Below are 19,067 nucleotides of genomic sequence, written 5' to 3' on the forward strand. Positions count from 1 at the left end.
AACTTATGAGAATTATAGTAATATTGCAGTTCGTTATTAGTAGAATGTGACTGTTTTCTAGAAAAATTTTTTCAGCTAATAGTTTTTGTTAGTAAAGTTTTTGCCACTTCTTTTGTTTTCTTGTTACCCATGTACGTTAGGGAATTCATGTGATAGTATTATTTGTACTTTGAATCTTTCTTTATATATATTTTTCATGAATTCACTGTGTTATTCTGTGTTTATAAATTGGGCACAGATCGTTCGGATATGCAGATCCTGGATTGTGAATGTCCACTATTAAAGCAGGACTAAGGAAACGAATCGGTTTAATGAGCAGATTCAAGGTAGGAGTAGATGGACCACTTGAGTTAGCAGATCTTATGTTAAGGTGTATATCTGTATGTATAGTAAAACAGATTACGAATTCTCATTTTCTACTATTATTCAATACACAGTATTAAAGTATTATTTAATACACAGTATTGTCTACTTTTTTTTTTCTATGACAATAAACTTTTCTTGGTTACTATATTGTTTGTTTGTTAATGTATTTTTATTATCATTACTACTTATGTTAATTTATTTCTTTTTTAAATTATAACAAAATCATAAATATACTTTGCTCTCAGCAAGTGCACAGCTTATACACGTCTGCGCACACTGCACTATATGGGGCGTTGCACGTCATTTATTAAGATGCTTTTTTAAATGGTGTTTATTGTTTCTGTAACACTAACAATAAGATAACATATAAAACAAACAAATTGCTAGAAACTCAACCACGTTTTGCCACCATTTTCTTGAAACGATTATTACTATTATTTAATCTTGCCTTCAATTTGGAACTAAAGGTTGTGGAGTGTAGTCTCACGCTCCTTTACAGGCTACGGGACAAGCAGACAGTAAAACTATTTATTTGTTTATTAGAAGAAAAATAGAAAAAGTCGTATAGAATATCCGTGTTAACGTACCTTCCTTTCCTTAAGTAGCTTCGAGTACTGGGCAACTTCGGTAACTGGATTATTGACTATTATCAACTATTTGTTGGTTCAAATAACTTAATATTTTTCTTGTGTTGGTTTTATATTAATATATCTTGCACAAGTTGTACAAAAAAAAAGAAAAAAAAAAAAAAAAGAAAGAACATCAACTCACTCTTTAGAAAGTTACTTTAAAATTAGTATTTACTTTCTGCACTCGATGAGCAACAGCGGGCTACTAACTAGAACGCCGAGCGAAGATATACACCTTGCCTGAAGCTTTAGTCAAAACTTCCTTGTCTTACATGCTGTGGAGTCGGTACTTAGCGGCTCGCTTCAGTTATCACTTGACACTTTTGAGAGCCACAAAGTGAAGAGTCAGCTTTGTTAGGTGACGACTTTCGTTAAGAATGACTCGTTTAAGAGTCTTAAAGTTTAATGATCGAGAAAGAGAAAAATGTGCTGTGAAATAGAATAATATAATATAAAATAATAAATCTATTCATTTATGCAAGTCATTACTCAAAAATTTCTTTGAAAAAATGATACATAGGTAATATGCAATGTTGTTCACCTGATGCACCACGAATAAAAATCTAAAATACAGTACAGCTCAGAAAATAAAACAATTTGCTAACGACACATACAAAGGTCAGAATGAAGTACGAATAATAAATTTATCTATCTCTCTTTGCAGACTATATGGAGTAGAAATTATTTCTAGTCGTTTTTGACTACAGTCGTGGTCTGTAAACTTTACACCCTAATTAAGTTTGACAATAAGAAAAAAAAGTACTTCCCATGTAAACAGTTGGTGACATATGATTCTAAGAATACAATATTACATACCACTCTTCTGTTTCATAGCAATATTTTTTAAAAGCCTTCTTTACAGTAGTATACCCAGAAGTTACTGTTATAAAAACATTATAGAATCTATGTACAAGTTCTTCATCAATTCCAAATAAAAAATCTTTTAAGGCAAGCTTTTTAAAACAGTGTTACTAAGTAAGAAAAAACTCACATATTTTTACCATTTATCTCTGCAGATTATCAATAATTTTCAAAAAATCTGTAGTATTTCAGTATTTCCGATATTTAAATTGTTAAACCCTTATTTTGGAAAGTCAACCTGTAATAATAACTCATATAAAATACGATTTTGATTATTTTTTTTTGTGAATTTCCATTATATTTTTATATCCATTTTTTACTGTTGCCTAAAAGTATTTATGTAAAATTATATCAGTGCTTATAGTGCTTTCTATTGAAAATCTTTTAAGTATTAATCTTTGGATGAATGAATTGTTAACAAACCTTCCATTATGTAAAATCTGAGTGGTAAGATATATACAACTAGCAATCCTATAGATAAAGCTATGAATGTAATATGGGTAATCTGTACGACGACAGTAGACTGTTTTCTTCCTTATTTCGATTCTACTCAAATTGATCGTTTATGAAATCGTTGAGTAGCAAATAGAGTAGGCCGTACTTGAAGTTTCAGTTAACTCATTCATCACCTTAAATGGTAAATTTCAACTGTATAAATATTTATTACTTTCTAATTACTAAAATAGACTAATTCAGAAAAATGTTACTTCTGTACTGTATAATAACTGTTTAAAAAACGTGGTTTTAGTTAAAACCCATGTACTTTCTTTTCAGCTATAGTCAAGTGAAGACAAAAAAGTATTTTGACGTTCCTTTCACAAAATGGTTGTAGCCAAAAAATTTCATCTTTCAAACGCACATTTTCTTCATTAATTGTTTGATCGCATATTGCCACTGCAAACGAACAGGCCTATAAAATCTAGTAGAACATAACTTTGGGTAATCCCATTTTACTTTAATAGCATTAATATTTTTGAATTGTAATGAAACTACTGATGTAAGAAATAAGCTCTTCTCACTCGCGGCAAATCCGTGCCAAGATTAATTATACTGTGAATCCAGAACTCTCATCAAACCCATATTTTAATGTAAGTAAGTAATTATTTTCATTATCAGAATGAGGAATTTGGAAATTTTGAAGTATTCTACTACAGGTACAAGTCAATAATGACTGCAATAAAATTTCACAAGTTTTTTCTGTGACTAGTATGTTAGCTGCACAAACAGCATTTTTATCTTTCAAGATGTTTTTGTACGTAGGATAATCATCACATTTTTTTGAAATGTATTTTGATGTATGGCTTGATACTGCCTTCACTCGAAGAGACTTTGTTTTTCGTCTTTTACTCTGATTATAAACGTATATTTGCACACTATTTTAAGACTAAATAAAATTTAGTTTCATGGACTGCATGCACTCGAATATGAAGTCTATTTCTGTGTTGAAATACTCTTGTTCTTTATTAAAAAATCAATCATTTTTACATTTAAAAGCATTCTTTTTCTATTGCACAGATTATAAAATCTTGATTCTAGCACGTCATGAAGAGTTTTTTTAAAAAGAGTCAAAGAAACGTACTATGCTATGTAGGACTCATGTGATTAAATATTGTTCAATTTATTTTTTTCCAAATTTAGAAAATTATTTTTTAAGAATCCAAAGAGGTAACATAAAGTATATAACCTGAAAAAGTTTTAAAAGTTTTCTTAAGCCCAAAAAAAATTTTTTTTTAATAAAATTATTATTAACAATAAGTTAAGAAGCAATGTTAAGTGTCACCAAAAATTGGTGATAAGCACGCTTCAACAGAATCTAACTGATTGTGAATCAATTTCTGTAATTTTCTTATTTTACAAATAATTTTTGCTCTTATTCGAACAAGGGTAAATATGGGTAAGATTTTTTAATGGATTTTTCTTATAGCTACATTTAGGTATGGGAAATCGCTGAAAAGCTTATAATTACTAGTCAATAACCTTTTTATTTTTCTACTTTTTGTAAGAATTCCTGCTTAAGTATACCTTGTTTTCAAAACAATATCGAAAATATAAAATTTAATGAAATTCACTACGTCAATATAGGAACAAAATCTCTATACCCTTTTTAGCAGGAAAAAAAAATCATTAGTGATTAAATCGAACCCTAAAATTATACATTCGATTTAAAAAACAAAAATCGTTGAAAAAATTAAAAAAATTAAAAAATAAAATTCAGTTATTTGGAAGCTGCGTACGCTATGGAAAGATTTTTTTTAAGCATGGATACGTATTCGTTTATTTGCTTCACTGTGTTGAGAATACATTATCAGAATCAAAAATTTTCAATTTGAAACCTAAAAAAAAAATTTTGGCCAGTTTCTTGGCAATTATAATCTCTGAGCGGCGGTGGCAACCTGATATCATCTACAACAAATTTAATCACATCAACGATCATAAGCTGTTTGCATACCTCATTATGGACACTTCAGCTTACGTTGTAGGTACTGTGGAGCCTGGAAGAAGAGTCGCGTACTATCTTAGTTCACCTTTTTAGTGCGATTTATTTGGCTTGTGTTTCGATTGACTTAGGTGTTGTATATTGGAGTGTTGATAATTATTTTAAGACGTATTATAGACGACTATTAAATTGTTCACATCGTATATACATTGAAGGCTTGTGAAAAAAGTCAACTCAGATTCGGATAAAAGAAACAGTCAACTCGAAAAGTTATTTTTCACAAACTTTTTATAACGCAGACTGTTAACATTTAGAGACATCATGGAAAGGGCTCCAGCTGTGCGTACTGGCCAACGTGTGCTACTTACATCACTTTTTATGGAAAAAACTGTTTTTTAAGTACTTAATTTTAAACTAGACGCTTCTGCCACAGACACATAAACGATATGTGGCTATAAAGAAAAACGGCCTGTCTACTCGTCTTTTATGTTTTGTGTATCAGGGCTACTTATAGTGTTTTTTACGATAAACACTATTTTGCAGGATAGATGATACTGTCTTGAGCCACGATGGCTTAATAGTAAGCATGGTAGCATTGTAGCTTGACAGCCAAAATAAGTTCAATTCTTCACAAAAACTTTTTGGTGATATTCCTGACGCAGATTTTTTCTGTGGGAAGAGTACCCACGACAACAGACTCCCCATCTTTTTTTTTTTTATTTTTTTTATTTACCTTACAAAGGTAAGGACTTTGTAAGCCTCGGTCAGTACAGGTTCACATTAATAGCATTAAAATTAAGTTCACTGTTCCTGCAGGGTAGGCAGCAGCTCGCACTCTTAGCCAAGTGTGACATGGGGAAAATTCTCTTTCGAGAGGCTAATGCTGAACGTAATTGGCGAGATTCAGGATGAATCTTTTTTGCTTATGAGTCTGTCACCTGACTGGGATATACTTCACTATCTCTTTCGCTCCAGATCGAAGCTATAAGAATACCTAAATAAAATTATAGAGCTTTGCCCCATGTAGCGTATTTATTTCGGCTTTCATCTAGTTGTAAGCGAGTCAGATACCGTTTTTCCGTAATTTTTAAGAGTTCCTCTTGTTTCTTGAAAACTTTGACTTGTGGAGGCGTAGGGACTAACTTCTACCGTGATTTGCTGACCGTCCGATAAGTATCCAGCCCTCTATTCTTAACTAATACGTAACTACTAAAATACTCTCGTACGTTATGAAAATTTTTTTTATTTTAGTTTGGATACAAGGTCAGAGTTGACTTTCTCTTCACAGCAACATTGATGTGATTCTTTTTTATCAAGCAATCAATGCAATTGCTTTTGATGAGTTACAATCATATGGAATTTTTTAAAGTATCTTGCGTTGAAATGTAGATTCATCATCTGATCATAAGTTCAATGCTGAATGTCGCATAACAAAAGTACCTGCAACGTCGCATGCAAGAATGTAACCTGAAACATCTACAGATTTTTCAAACCGAATGCACTTGACTGATGGGAAGTATACAAGATTATTAATTTAAAGAATAAAATCCAATTTGCTTCTTTCGAAGCAAAATATTATTTCATAAGTTATTAGGACTATATACCAATACACAATAACTTACCCGTAAGTAAGAAAACAACAATTAAGGCTTATTCTTTATTATATTCTTTATTTGCACTACGTAACTATTTTATCTTTTTTATTTGTGAATCTTACTTCAATTTTAATAAACTCATTTGTTCTCTTACGTAATCTCTATCTTCTTCGTCGTCCATACATTTTCCTAAATTACGTTTTTTATCCTCTTCAATAAGTTCTTTCGATATGTCACTAAATTGCCACAAAATTCAAACTTAGAAAATACTTATTCTTTACAAATATATAAAAATGGTTATATTGCATCAGTGCATTGAGTTGAGATTTTAAAGTAAAATAATTTTACATTTTTTTATAAGTGACCAATATAAAATATTAAATAGCAACATTCCATAAGTCGTTTTAATATTAAAAGAACAGCTAGTTATCAGGAATAGGCTAAGAACGATTTGTTGAGCAGCGGTCCTCATCATATATATAATAAATGCACTACAGGTATTTATAATCTTCTTTGCTTGTTTTCCTATTTTTCATAAGCTTCACAACTACAACTCAAAACACCAATGCCAAATGTTAATAAGATATAATCTTGTTAAGTACAACGTATTAGTTAAATTTAAAAAACTCTCAAATGTGTTAACATTTTTTTTAATAAGCAAAAGAAAACTATGACTTACCAGACAAACCAAGTAGTTGTAACATGTGCTGAGACAGTAAAAAATATAATGACAAAACAATTAGTCACCAAAAACGCACATACAAGTATACACCTTGGTTCATGACAAATTGATAATTCTACCTCGGGCGCTTTTGCAACCTGGGTATTCCCTCGACAGGAAAAATACAATTCACTAATGTACATCCAATCAAGGGTGGTATTCTGTAAATATCTTATAGTACACCAACCTATGCTATAACATAGGCACACTGGGCGAAGAAAAGCTCCAAATATCACCCCAGGGCGCTTGTGAATGTAGACTAATGAGACATCAATAACAATAGTTAACTTTTGTACGCATAACTATACTTCAAAAAATCGTAGAGATTTGTTGCTATTTTTTTTTCATAAGATGCTTTAAAAATCAGAAATCATGTGAATGAACTTCAAGGGACAAACTACTCAAGCCACCGGAAAAATGAGTACAGGCATTTATATATATACATATATTAGCCAGTCAGTTTAATTTTGATATACTTTCATTAGCCAAAAAAATATCAATGGGCCTATTCCAAAAAGAGTATGATATTCACATTAAGAATAAAAATCATGTTTGTCTTTTGATGAATTAGAATACGGAGACTTACAAAAATAATCCATCAACATGTGTAGCCTCAATTGACCTACAAAAAGTACCTAGTGTTCCTCATTCAAAAATATCTGTCATGTTTTATTCTAGAAATGTATTAATATTGAATTTAACAGTATTTGGCATGGTAAACAATCAGAAATTTTGCAATGTGTAGAATGAAACAGATGTTCAACGAAGTGCAAATAAAGTAAGCAGTATTATATGGAGATTTAAATAAAAAATAAAGTCTGGGATACGAAAGTTTTACTTCTACTCAGGTTAGAATCAAGATAATATCTTAGTCACCATGTACTCAAGAGTAGCCATAACCTTTTAAGTGGAGATTGTACGTCGGTAAGATTTCTTCAATAATTATAAATAAAAATCAATGCAAACAAATTAGCACACAGTGTTCTCTAACTTTATATTGCTGCTTTTAAATTTATACAAAATGTTTTAGTAAATACTAAAAAAATTGTTCACATAGATACTGTTCATAAATTAACAATTAAAAAATAAAATTTTTTGTTACTCCGATGTAATATAATGTGTAACATGAAATTTTAAGTATTCTTCTGATCAAACCATTTAATGCTTTACTTTTGTCTGTTAATCTTATGTTCCTGATTTTATTATAATTGAAAAATAATTCTTCTCATGTTACAACAGTAAGAGATTTATAATTGAACCTTTAGGCCATTAACTTAAGGTTAAGTCTACTAATTATTTCTTCTAATTTTCTTAAAAATTATCTTAAACACGAAACAAGAAGTAATATGATTAACAAATTATTAATTAAATGGGTAATGAAAAACAAATCAAGTTGTTGTAGTAAATCAATACTTTATTTTCATGTAGATCTTATCAAGATAAAATACAAAAAATTAAGAACTTTTTCTCTATAGACCAAACTTAGAGGCATAATTATTAAGCATAAAAAACTGTTAAAAAATAGATATTTTCGTATCTACGAAGCAAAGTACACTTTTTCTCACCAATTATTATTTTTTTTTTTTTAATAAGAGATAAAAAGTAATCAAAGAAAGAAAAGTGCACAGAGAGAATAAAATGCACGCTCCCGTGATACGAATACTTTTTTTCTCTTGAAGGGAGCAGAGTTAGTCAATTAAAACGGAAAAAATTCTAATCAAATTTTTGATGTAAATATATTTTTTTATTTCTATTACATTAAAAATTTACAGTTTGAGAATATACCAAAATATGAACTATAATAATTTCTTATATTCATGCATACGTCGTCATTTAATAATAAGTATTAAATAGAGGAAAAAAAGATATGATAAATAAATTGAAAATAATAACTATCTGTAGAAACGTATTTGTTGATGTGATGCTTGTAATAATGAAATACTTAATGTAATCAATAAAAATAACTATATTAAACGTTGTGTGGGGTCTAGGGGGCGAAGCGCCGAGGTAAGCCTATCACTGTGTACTAAGATCGCTAATAATAAATATAATACAAAAAAAAACTTTGAAAAACAGTAATCTTTTTGTAACGGGTGAAAGGCGCTAGCGTATATGTATTTGCGATTTCATTTATGTAACTTCGTTTATTTTCATTACTTGTACACGATGCAAGCATTTACTAATGAAACAATGTATTTCTCTATTTGTAAAGCCACGCGAGACTGATCAGTCACTTAGTTAGCAAGGTAATGGTTGTAAATGGTGTGAAAGGCAATCGAGAACAGCAATGTGTAAAGTCGAGTTAGTGAATCTGCGAGACGATGAATACAAATCGAGGCGTTTTCAACGGCACGAGATTCATGGCCGTCAAGCCTATCTTTGTAATTATGAACCTTGAGGAACGAAATGTTCTGGTTGATACGAAGGTCAACTAGCATGCACAGGTGAGAGCTTAGGGCCGTTTAGACTATAAATCGCCTCGACACAGAAAAGAAACTCGTATGATATGAAAACAACATAATGAGATTGATGTTCTGGTCGCTGATCCACCATCGGTAGTGTAAAACTCTCCTCGGGCATGCAGCTTGCACTGTGGGAGAGTCTGATTAGTACGCTTTGAACCACCGAGAGCAGGGTGCGTATCACGCCTTAAATACGCATTCTATGTGCGAATTTTTTCTATTTTCATTACATAAATGTGACTAAATATATCCAATAATTTGCGTTCTTTTCTTTCCTTTGTGCTTTTTGGATTGATTCATCCTGTCAATTATACTATTACTATCACGTGTGTTAATATTTAGTAAATTAACTTACAGAATAAAAAAAAGGTTAATTGGCTTTGTATGAAGAGAACTACTAATTTTTTCCTCTTAAATTACTTTTCTCCCACCAATGACTTTTCTTCCAAGGAACATGTATAAAAAGTGCTAATTGTTATTCTACAAGGATAAAAACTTATATTAAGTCTTATAAAACATTAATAAAAATTGGGAAGAAATTTGTTGAATTATGTTACAATTTAAATAGTTAAAATAAATTTTAAAGTAATATGAATATAGTCTTTTTATTATTTGTAACGTACTTCTATCTTTTTAATTTTCATAGTGAAAGATCATACCTTTAGTGACACGAAATAAAAAATATAACTTTCAATAAGTAGTTAAGATGGAAAAGTTATAATGAACTATATCATTTTGTTAGACAACGTATATATATTATCACTGTTTTGGTCAGCTTAACCAAGTCACGATTTTATACATAGGACACCTACTCGCTTACAGCATAAGGCATACACTTATTTTTATCGTTTATTAATAAATTTATTTTTGATTAAACAAGAGTATAAAAATAAATTGTCAAGGGAAATTTTAAAAACTATCCTCTAAACTTTTTATTAAGAACTATAAGTTATCTATTATATTGATAACACTATTTTTAAGATACTTGCTTTAAGGTCACACTCGATCTATGGGTGACTCTATGCACTCTGCAATATAAACCACGATTCAAGAAAAATCTATTTTTACGCAAGATCAGTGGTGTCGATAAATGCTTGAAGCTAAACGTCAAAATCTAAAGTATGATGTACATCAATTGCAATGAAGTACAATTTCAATTTTAAAAAGCTGTCAAACAACTATTTTTGGAAAAAAATTAGAATTTTCAAACTTAGTAGGATTCAGTTGTATTCAAGAAAAAAATTACAGTACTTAAATAACGAAAAACAGAAACAAAAACTAAAGTAGCATTTACTCCAAAAGCAGAGGTTTATCTCAATGTCACGACCAAAAATTAGCTATAAACAATTTAAAAAAAAGATCTTTAAGATCTTGTGAAGATAAGGTTGTTCTGAAATAATATACAAGTGTCTTAATGATAATATATCAAGTACTAAGTAATGCATTATACTGATTTTTTTTTTTTTTTCTTAGGTGCAAGCACTGTTAAGCATATTTAAGTGAATAAAGTATTGCATGTTATGAAGATGATTCATTTTATGTTTTAATGAACGAAAAATATGTTTATTTTGTTAAAATAATAAGTAAGGTATGCTTATAAGAATATATAGTTACTGTAATTTAGACTTATTTTAATCTTAAGTTTACAATTGTTTTTGTTCGAAATTGTAGTGCTAACGTATTTTGTGTATGTTATTTGAAATCGTTTTGTGTATGGTTCTCGAAATATAAGGGCAAATGATTATCTATACATGGGGAGAATTTTCGCAACTGCCCCAGCGCCACCTTAAAAAGGCCGCGTGAGCGCAAAAGACGACTTTTTCATCTCATCGTTTGGGCCTAAGAAAAAAGTTTTAAAAGTCACAAAAGCATCCATCCCCATGCACTTTTTTCTCAGCTTTCTGATAGTGCTATCAGTTTTTACAAAGTTTCACTCTATAACCTATAAAAATGCAAATGATGGTAAAAATGCGTTAAATCTCATGATGTAAAATTTTTAGAATTTTTTTGACTATCTAGATCGAAAGATGAAACAATTTCATCTAAGTATAAACAATAAAAAAAACGTTTTTTGATATTTTTATGTATTTGACCGATGAATGTATAGGTGTGAGTCACCGAGCGGCACAGGCGGCTGCTATGCGCCCGTCGCCGCTCCTAACCCTGCCACACAACACAAGATACTTTTATTTATTTTTTTTTTTGATGATATAAATAACAATTAAAAATTGTAGATAAAAATTAAGTTATCTGTAGACATGTTAGTAACAACATAATATTTTTTTTTAACAATCAAGGACTAATGATAGACTAAAAGTAGAGATCCATTGTGATTTGTTAACATTATTAAAAATAAAATTTAACTATTTTTTCTGTACTCTTCAGCATATTTACTTTATTCTTCTTTTCTTATTTGCAAAAATTTCACGAAATTTCTGTTAACGTAATGATTTTTTTTATTCAAGGGATTACAGCAGACAACCATTTTAAATACTGATTGTAAAAAATGAAATACAACAATCAAATAGCTGGCATTCAAGGATCTGTTACCATAGCTCTGTTTCAGCTCACTATAATAATAATACAGGTCATAGGCAAATCACGTTCTAAATAGAAGGAATTTAAAAAAAATGCAATTTACGGCAGAAAATAAGAATATCCTGATACTTATAGTCAAAGAGTATCAAAACAATACATACAAAAAACTTTTCTTACACAGTATTTAGGTTAGGCGTAGTTGTTTACACTCGGAACAAATAAAAATAATGCCTCGCAGTGTGTGGTGGCGTTAGGAGCGGCGGCGGGCGTGTAGCAGCCACCCATGCCATGCGGTGACTCGCACCTGTATATTCATCGGTCCAATACAAAAAAATGTAAAAAAAATCTTTTTTTTATATTGACTATACTCAAGTAAAATTGTCTTATCTTTCGATCTAGGTGGTCACAAAAATTCTGAAAGTTGTACGTCATGAGATTTAATGCATTTTCACCAACATTTGCAGTTTTATAGGTTATTAAGTGAAAATTGATGAAAACTGATAGCACCATTAGAAAGATGAGAAAAAAATGCATGGAGAATGAGGCTTTTGTGATTTTTAAAACATTCTTCTTAGGCCAAAACAACGAGATGAAAAAGTCGTCTTTTGCGCTCATGCGCCCTGTCTGCGGTGGCCTTGGGGCTGTTGAGAAAATTCTCTCCATATACGCCCGCGCGTGTGTGTAATAGTAATATGCGCTTACAGCTCTGAATGCATAAATTGTCAAATTAATAAGTATTTAAATCATGTATAGTACATGAAAACACCATAATGTGTGCTGACATTCAGTAGGGGCTGATTTCAGTATTAAAGATAAATTATAATCACCTGTTTTTAGTGTACACAATAGATCATTAAACCAGATTTAGTAGGAATTTGTAAATCGATTGAAACTTGCACAGTTTTGCTGTGTAATTATATACAAATTGGGCTCTCACATCACCATGGTTTCTGTATTATATACTTTGTGTAAATGTTACGTCAAATTATAATGTGAAATTACATCAAATATATGACGTATACATTATACAACAGCAATTATAGATGACACGTATGCATCTGATGTGACTTTGCCTTACTCACTTTAATAATAAACTTTGGTTTTTTAAGTTTAATAATATACATCGTTAATAAAAATTTGAACACATTTTATAATATAACGTATGCAATGCACAAACTGCTTCATAAGCATACATATACATGTTTACATTTCAAGAAACGTCAATATACAGGCCTATTTGACTTTATCTTATAAATGTTTTATGATTTTTAAACCTTCACACTTTTGATGCATTTATGCATTTATTCATGTTAAGTAATTATACGTAATATCATATATATTGTACATTAAGTTGATAATAAATGAATTTTTCATAAGTGATTTATCACTTTACATTACAACTTTTCTAATTAGCAATGATACATACAACTTGCATCATTATATTGCGCATTTGAACAGTAACAAATAACACTCACTGTTATTACCTTTACTAATAAAAGGTTTCTAAATGTTTATACTAAGAAAATCCAATAACTAACTACTAAATGCGTCGGTTCTAACATAAAAAAAAAGGTGGAGTTTGTAGACTATGAAAATAAGTTCTCTACAGATGCTTACTCTCATTTGTGCACTCGTGTGTGTATCATTACTTACTTATATTCCCCTTCAAATGTTTCAGTTAATATTAAATAATGTTATGCCGATATCTTAATTAACAAAGGCATAGATACTGCAACCTGGACTGTTTACACTATAAAGTAAAATAACATACGTGTATATACCTGTTTATTACTTCTTTTGCAAACTTAAATCGAAGGAAAAAAAAATATTTAAAATGACTCTTTCTTGCCCTCAAATTTGAAAAGGTTCTCATTTGCTCGGAATCGCGAAAAGACTCTTTCTTGCCTTTGATTTTAAAAAGGTTGCTCTGAAATTTGGAAAGGCTCTTTGTTGCCCTCAAATTTAAAAAGAGCTTCTTTTGCCATTGCGTCAGAAAAGACTCTTTGTTGTGCTAACCCGTACATGTGTGAACACAAGTTTTGTTCCTTTTATCTGGATTATTTTTTCCAGTTAAATTAATTTATGAATTTCGAAGAAGCTTGTACTGATTTTTTAGGGGGGTCCACGTAAAAGACTTGCATACTTGAAGAAAGGTAGGAATAAAAAAAACAGGACACAAAAAAATTTAGGTAAGTATGTACATAATATTTAATACCAATGCACTTAATGGTGAACCAAGCTATTTTATAACTAAGCAGAGCATTATAAAATTGTGTGTAAGCTAATTTTGATTTAGTAAGTTCAAAGTGTATTGAGATTATTTTCTCATTAACAGCATTATTATGGAAGTATCGTAAAAAATTAGTTGTTGCTAGACACAAATTATAAAGGTTTACATTACTTCATTATGAAAATTGTTGTAAGCGGCAAAGGAATACTCACACTGTAAGCAACTCTTGAACTGATCTTCATTTGAAACACAATTTTTTGGAACAAGAGATAATGAAGTCGGTTGAACAGTAACTTTTGGTAAAATGTTTAACGAAGAAGTTGTTGCTTCTGTCGGTGATATTAAAATTTTATTGCTCTGCAAACTTTCCAATTTTGACTCATGTTCCTGAAAAAAGGAAAAAGGTAAGTATTTTACAGTGTATAATAAAATTTTTGAGTCTATAACGAATCAAATTGTGTTCTAAAGGAACTTATTAGACAATATTAATATGTTAAACGTTTGATCTAAGTTTATCACTGGTATGACTCGTAAAATTTGATACGGAAGAATTATCATACAAATAGGCCTTTGTAGATGTATGTACTGTTTGAAGCACTTTCAGCTCATCTGTCCACTTTTTTAATAACAAATAATTTTTTAATTGAATGAAAAAAATCATTAAGTTTACGTTCAAAGAAATTTCTTACTGTTTGCAAAAAATAAGAAAAAACTTCTCCAAGTGTGCATCGAACGCACAAACTCCTGTTCCCTAGACAGATGCTCTACCGTTAAATATATCCAGGGATGTGCATTTGCACGCACCGTAGGTTCATGTGAATTTTATTTTAAGTTGACCTATTGTAGGTCTATACCTTCAATTTTACATGTAAGGTTTGTATTTTATGAGTAAGGTATTTTTCAAACGTAAAGTTCTTGATGTCTTGTACTTCAATACTGAAAAAACCTTTTTTTTAAAAAAAAGGAAATTGACAGGCCGAGAGTACATTGAATAGTACTTTCATTAAAATGGACTTTATGATACAATGACACATATGGTTAAAAAATTGCTCGGTATAAAAGAAATGAATTCAGACCAAACTTCTAGTAGCTCAGTTATTGACAAACAGGAGATTATTTTTCTATCATACCTCAGATATATGACAATAATATGTTTTAGTTAAGCATTGTTATACGCTTAGACTTCCAGAAATTTAAGACTCTGCTTGCACATATACATTCATAAAAAAAATTTTTGTTCTAAACGCTAACGTCTCTAGCATAATACCAGGCGATGTCTAGCCGGAGCACAATCCAGCCAGAGCAGATGTAGTCACAACATTAAGCCAGAGAAAACAACCCCGAGGAGTTTGGGCAGCTTCATCGGCTGTAAATTTTATCAGCATACTCCTCAGTGGTTCGTTCCAACCTCACACCCACAGAGGAGGTCTTCTTCAGGCCTACTTCTCCAACCAAAGGTGAACGGTTGATTATCCGAGGAACAACTCGAAGACGAGATAATCTTCAGCCAGTAACATACCTCCCTTTAGCACGATTTGCATACACAGAGATTTCAAGAGTAAGAGTCAAGCTACCAGTAGCCAGCTCTCTACCCCTGACAATAATAATAAGGAATTACTGAAATTATCACCTCTGGCCTTTTTCAGGGCTGTCATAAGTCTTTACGCTCATCAAATCACTATCAATTTCACTAATTTTTTTAGGGCCATCTAACGTTTAACTACCTCACCAACAGATATATTTTCACAACTATTTTTAACAACAATTTGTCAACCAATAGACTACAGAAAGCCGGCCACTATTACCTTGAGTGAGTCATTCACTGGCAAACGTAACGAGTGGAGATGTTGCTCACGAGGCTGAAAACCCCGGCCACCAACGGCCCTGCATTACCTTCTTAACTCTCAGCTCTTAACCAAGAATAACCAATTCTTTTCAAGGTATGCACTAACTCAGAGTGAAGCCATAAAAGAAAATAAACTTGAGCAAGAAGGCACTAGGCAGATATCGCCGATCTTACCAACAAGGCGTGATCCCTGAAACTCAGGACTTCTCCGGGGATGCTAACTAGCCTGGATTCAATGCTTTGGCAGTGAGCACCAACTTAACTGGCGAAGAGTGGATGTCTTAGAATACAAAGTATTCCCCAGGGAAAGGCTACACAGTAGCAAGTGGACCCGATGCACTATTGTTTTCGAAAGTGCTAACTAACATGTTTCACCGGAGAAATTACCACTGTGTCCATGTGGTAGTTGGGATATCAATTAAAGGTATGGTTAATGGGTGCGGCCAAACACATAGGTGGTAAGTGGCTTCAATGATTGGGCCAATAGGCTGTCACGGTAACCCGGAAGAAAAAAAAAATCTGAGCAACCGGAAAAGTCTCCATGAGTTAAGTATTTCCAACCAATATCACCACCATGGATTACCAAAATGACTGAGCTCTGCAAAAAAAGAAAGTGCTTTGGACACCAAAGATTCTGGCGTAACATGAAAAGACATTGGAAATTATTTTTAAATAGCTTAAACGATTCAGAGTATTGAAGTTTTTCTTCCAATCAGTCTGGTGCTACAACAGCAGGCCAGAAAAGACCATTCTGAGATATACAAGCGGTCACCACGTGGCCCAACGGGACACCTGCCAAGCAACAAATTCAAACGTTCTAATACCAATAAAATTAAATTCAAGCTCTAAAACCCTTAACCCTTTACCCCAAGTGCCCTATAACCCTGTACTCTAAAGCACTCAAACCAAATGACCTAGAGTGTGGAATTTAATCAGTCATTAATTGTATTTGTTTGTCAACAAGAAAATAGCTTCTTAGTTAAAGAATATATATATATATATATATATATATATATATATATATATATATATATATATATATATATATACTAGTAGGGCTAACGCCCCCCTGCGCGATCCATGCGCCAACCCCCCACTAACAGATTGAGTAGATAAAATAACAACATTACTCGTGTGATTATCAATGCAGGCTAAGAATAAGTTAACAACAGCAGAATACGCGACTCACAAAGGAGTTGATAAAACATATCATAACATAAATATTAATTTTCCAATAGAATTTTTAAATAACATCAGAGAAGGCCTTCCACCACATGAATAAGAATTAAAAATAAATACTATAGCAATGTTAAAGAGAACTTTAAGTATATCAGACGGTCTCTGTAGAGGCACAAAATTAAAAATAACAAATTTATTTGAGTATCATATAGAAGCAGAAATAACAACGGGAAAAAAAGCAAAGTTCATATTCCTAGAATAACATTAAATACTGGCACCTCATCATCATTACCTTTTGTCTTATATAGAAAACAGTTTTCCTTTGTATTAGCATTGTCTATGACTATCAACAAATCACAAGGACAGAGTTTTGATTTCTTAGGATTAAATTATAAAAAACCTTCATTCTCTCACGGACAATAATACGTTGCTTTATGAAGATGTAAGAATCCAAAAAGAATTCTTATTCAAATTAAATTCGAGAATAAATCAGAAATTGAAGATATTGTTTGGAAAGAAATTTTTCAGTAATTCAAAAATATGTCACTTCAAAGATCGTCACATTTAAACAGACGTACGTTAATTCATAAAAACCATGAAAAAAAAAATACGTGAAAAATGTGGATATGTGAAAATAATTATGTGAATCGAGGGGGATTTGAGGGCGAGCGGGGGGGGGGGTTGAGACCCATTTTCGTTAATATAACTATATAATGTAGGGAGATATATATATATAAAAACATATATATATGTTAATTATTTATAAGGTGTACGTAGGTTTAAAAAACGAATTAATTATTGCAATCGTTTAGTTAGCTTAAAAATAAAGAGTTATTAATAAATAAACTTTTCCAGTCCCAAGCTTTTGAGCATTTAACTGTCGACCACAAGTCTTTATCCCATAAATTTGTACTCCAAAACACATAAATTAAGTGAACCTGAATGTTGAGTTTATTGAGTAGTCATTGTATTTTTTAAATAACAATAACAGCTATTTATCTGGAAAAAAAGGAAACAACTTGCTTAATATTTTTATGGTATTTGTAGGTTGGAAAAAGTAATTACTAAAAAGATTTGGTTAGCTAATAGAGTTATTAATCAATAAGATTTTCTGCTTCCAAGCTCTTGAGCTCCAAACCCCTGACCCGAAGTACTTTAATAACTGAATGAACTGAGAATTCTGATTTATCTTAAAACACTCAAACAAAATGACCAAGGCCAGGGATAAATAACATATTATATCTATTTTTTAAGAAACAATACATACAAAAAATTTTGGCAAACTAACTTTAATAACTTGCATCTTTTATCACTTTCTAAAAATAAGTAATTGAACAAAAAAGTTATTTATCTTTGTATAGTTTAAATTTAGTGGTTATTAAAACTTAAGAGGTATAACATTAAATTATTAGTATTGTTTGCACAAAAATTGCATTGAGTTTAGTAAAATGATTATAAGTTAACTAAAATCAACCGATGTAACTAAACGCATCAGTTTATTACGTGAGAACTGAATAGAATATGCAGGATTATGGGGTTTAAGGACGTTTATCACTCATAGTTTTTTCTGATAGTTGTTGTCAAAACTTTGCACGTATCTTTATTACTTATACTATAAAAATTTCCCACACAGTATTTTTAATCGTCCTATTGTACGACTTTTTAAATATTTGAATTAAAAAATTTCAGTTTAACATGAAAATAAAACTGCAAAACTAGCTGCAAGTGTGTTTTGAAAGTCAAGCTCGTTCCGTATTAGTAACTTGATAATGACATAAGACATATTAGGACTCATTTAATCTACTAGTAAGTTATGAGCTTAAATTAAAGAACCCAGCCAGCTTCTCCTAGCAACGTAGTGGTCACAGTAACGCACTGAAATAAAAGTGTTATTAGGCGAACTAGTAAACTCCTACACTCTTTTTTCAAAAATTATAAGTTTTATACACTTAAATAATTCAAAAAAGGATTCAAGCTCATTCATCAAACTCAAACTGTGCTCTACCTACTATATGTATAGCAGACATGACACAAACTTTTGGGATAGTATACTAATTTTTATTGCAATAAACAATTAAATACTGAGTAGGACTCGACTATTCTCTGAAAATTATTTCAACAAGTATTTTCTATTTAAAGGCTGCTAACAATATTTTGGTACGAAATAAACTGCCTCTTCAAAGTACACTATAATAGAATAAGG

General features: G+C 31.0%; 1 protein-coding gene across 2 annotated transcripts in view; it reads right to left on the bottom strand.

Moving 5' to 3' along the window:
• Positions 1 to 19,067, bottom strand: part of cic (Putative transcription factor capicua) — a 1,044,991-nt gene that overhangs the window by 462,650 nt on the left and 563,274 nt on the right. For both annotated transcript variants that reach the window (XM_089595817.1, XM_089595818.1), the window contains one exon: positions 14,052 to 14,226. In XM_089595817.1, the coding sequence (XP_089451943.1) occupies positions 14,052 to 14,226 (175 nt within the window). The remainder of the gene's footprint in view (positions 1 to 14,051; positions 14,227 to 19,067) is intronic.

Source organism: Copidosoma floridanum, unplaced genomic scaffold (genome assembly GCF_036245765.1).
Source record: "Copidosoma floridanum isolate Cflo_tuat_1 unplaced genomic scaffold, Cflo_Japanese_pri ptg000028l, whole genome shotgun sequence".
NCBI lineage: Eukaryota > Metazoa > Arthropoda > Insecta > Hymenoptera > Encyrtidae > Copidosoma > Copidosoma floridanum.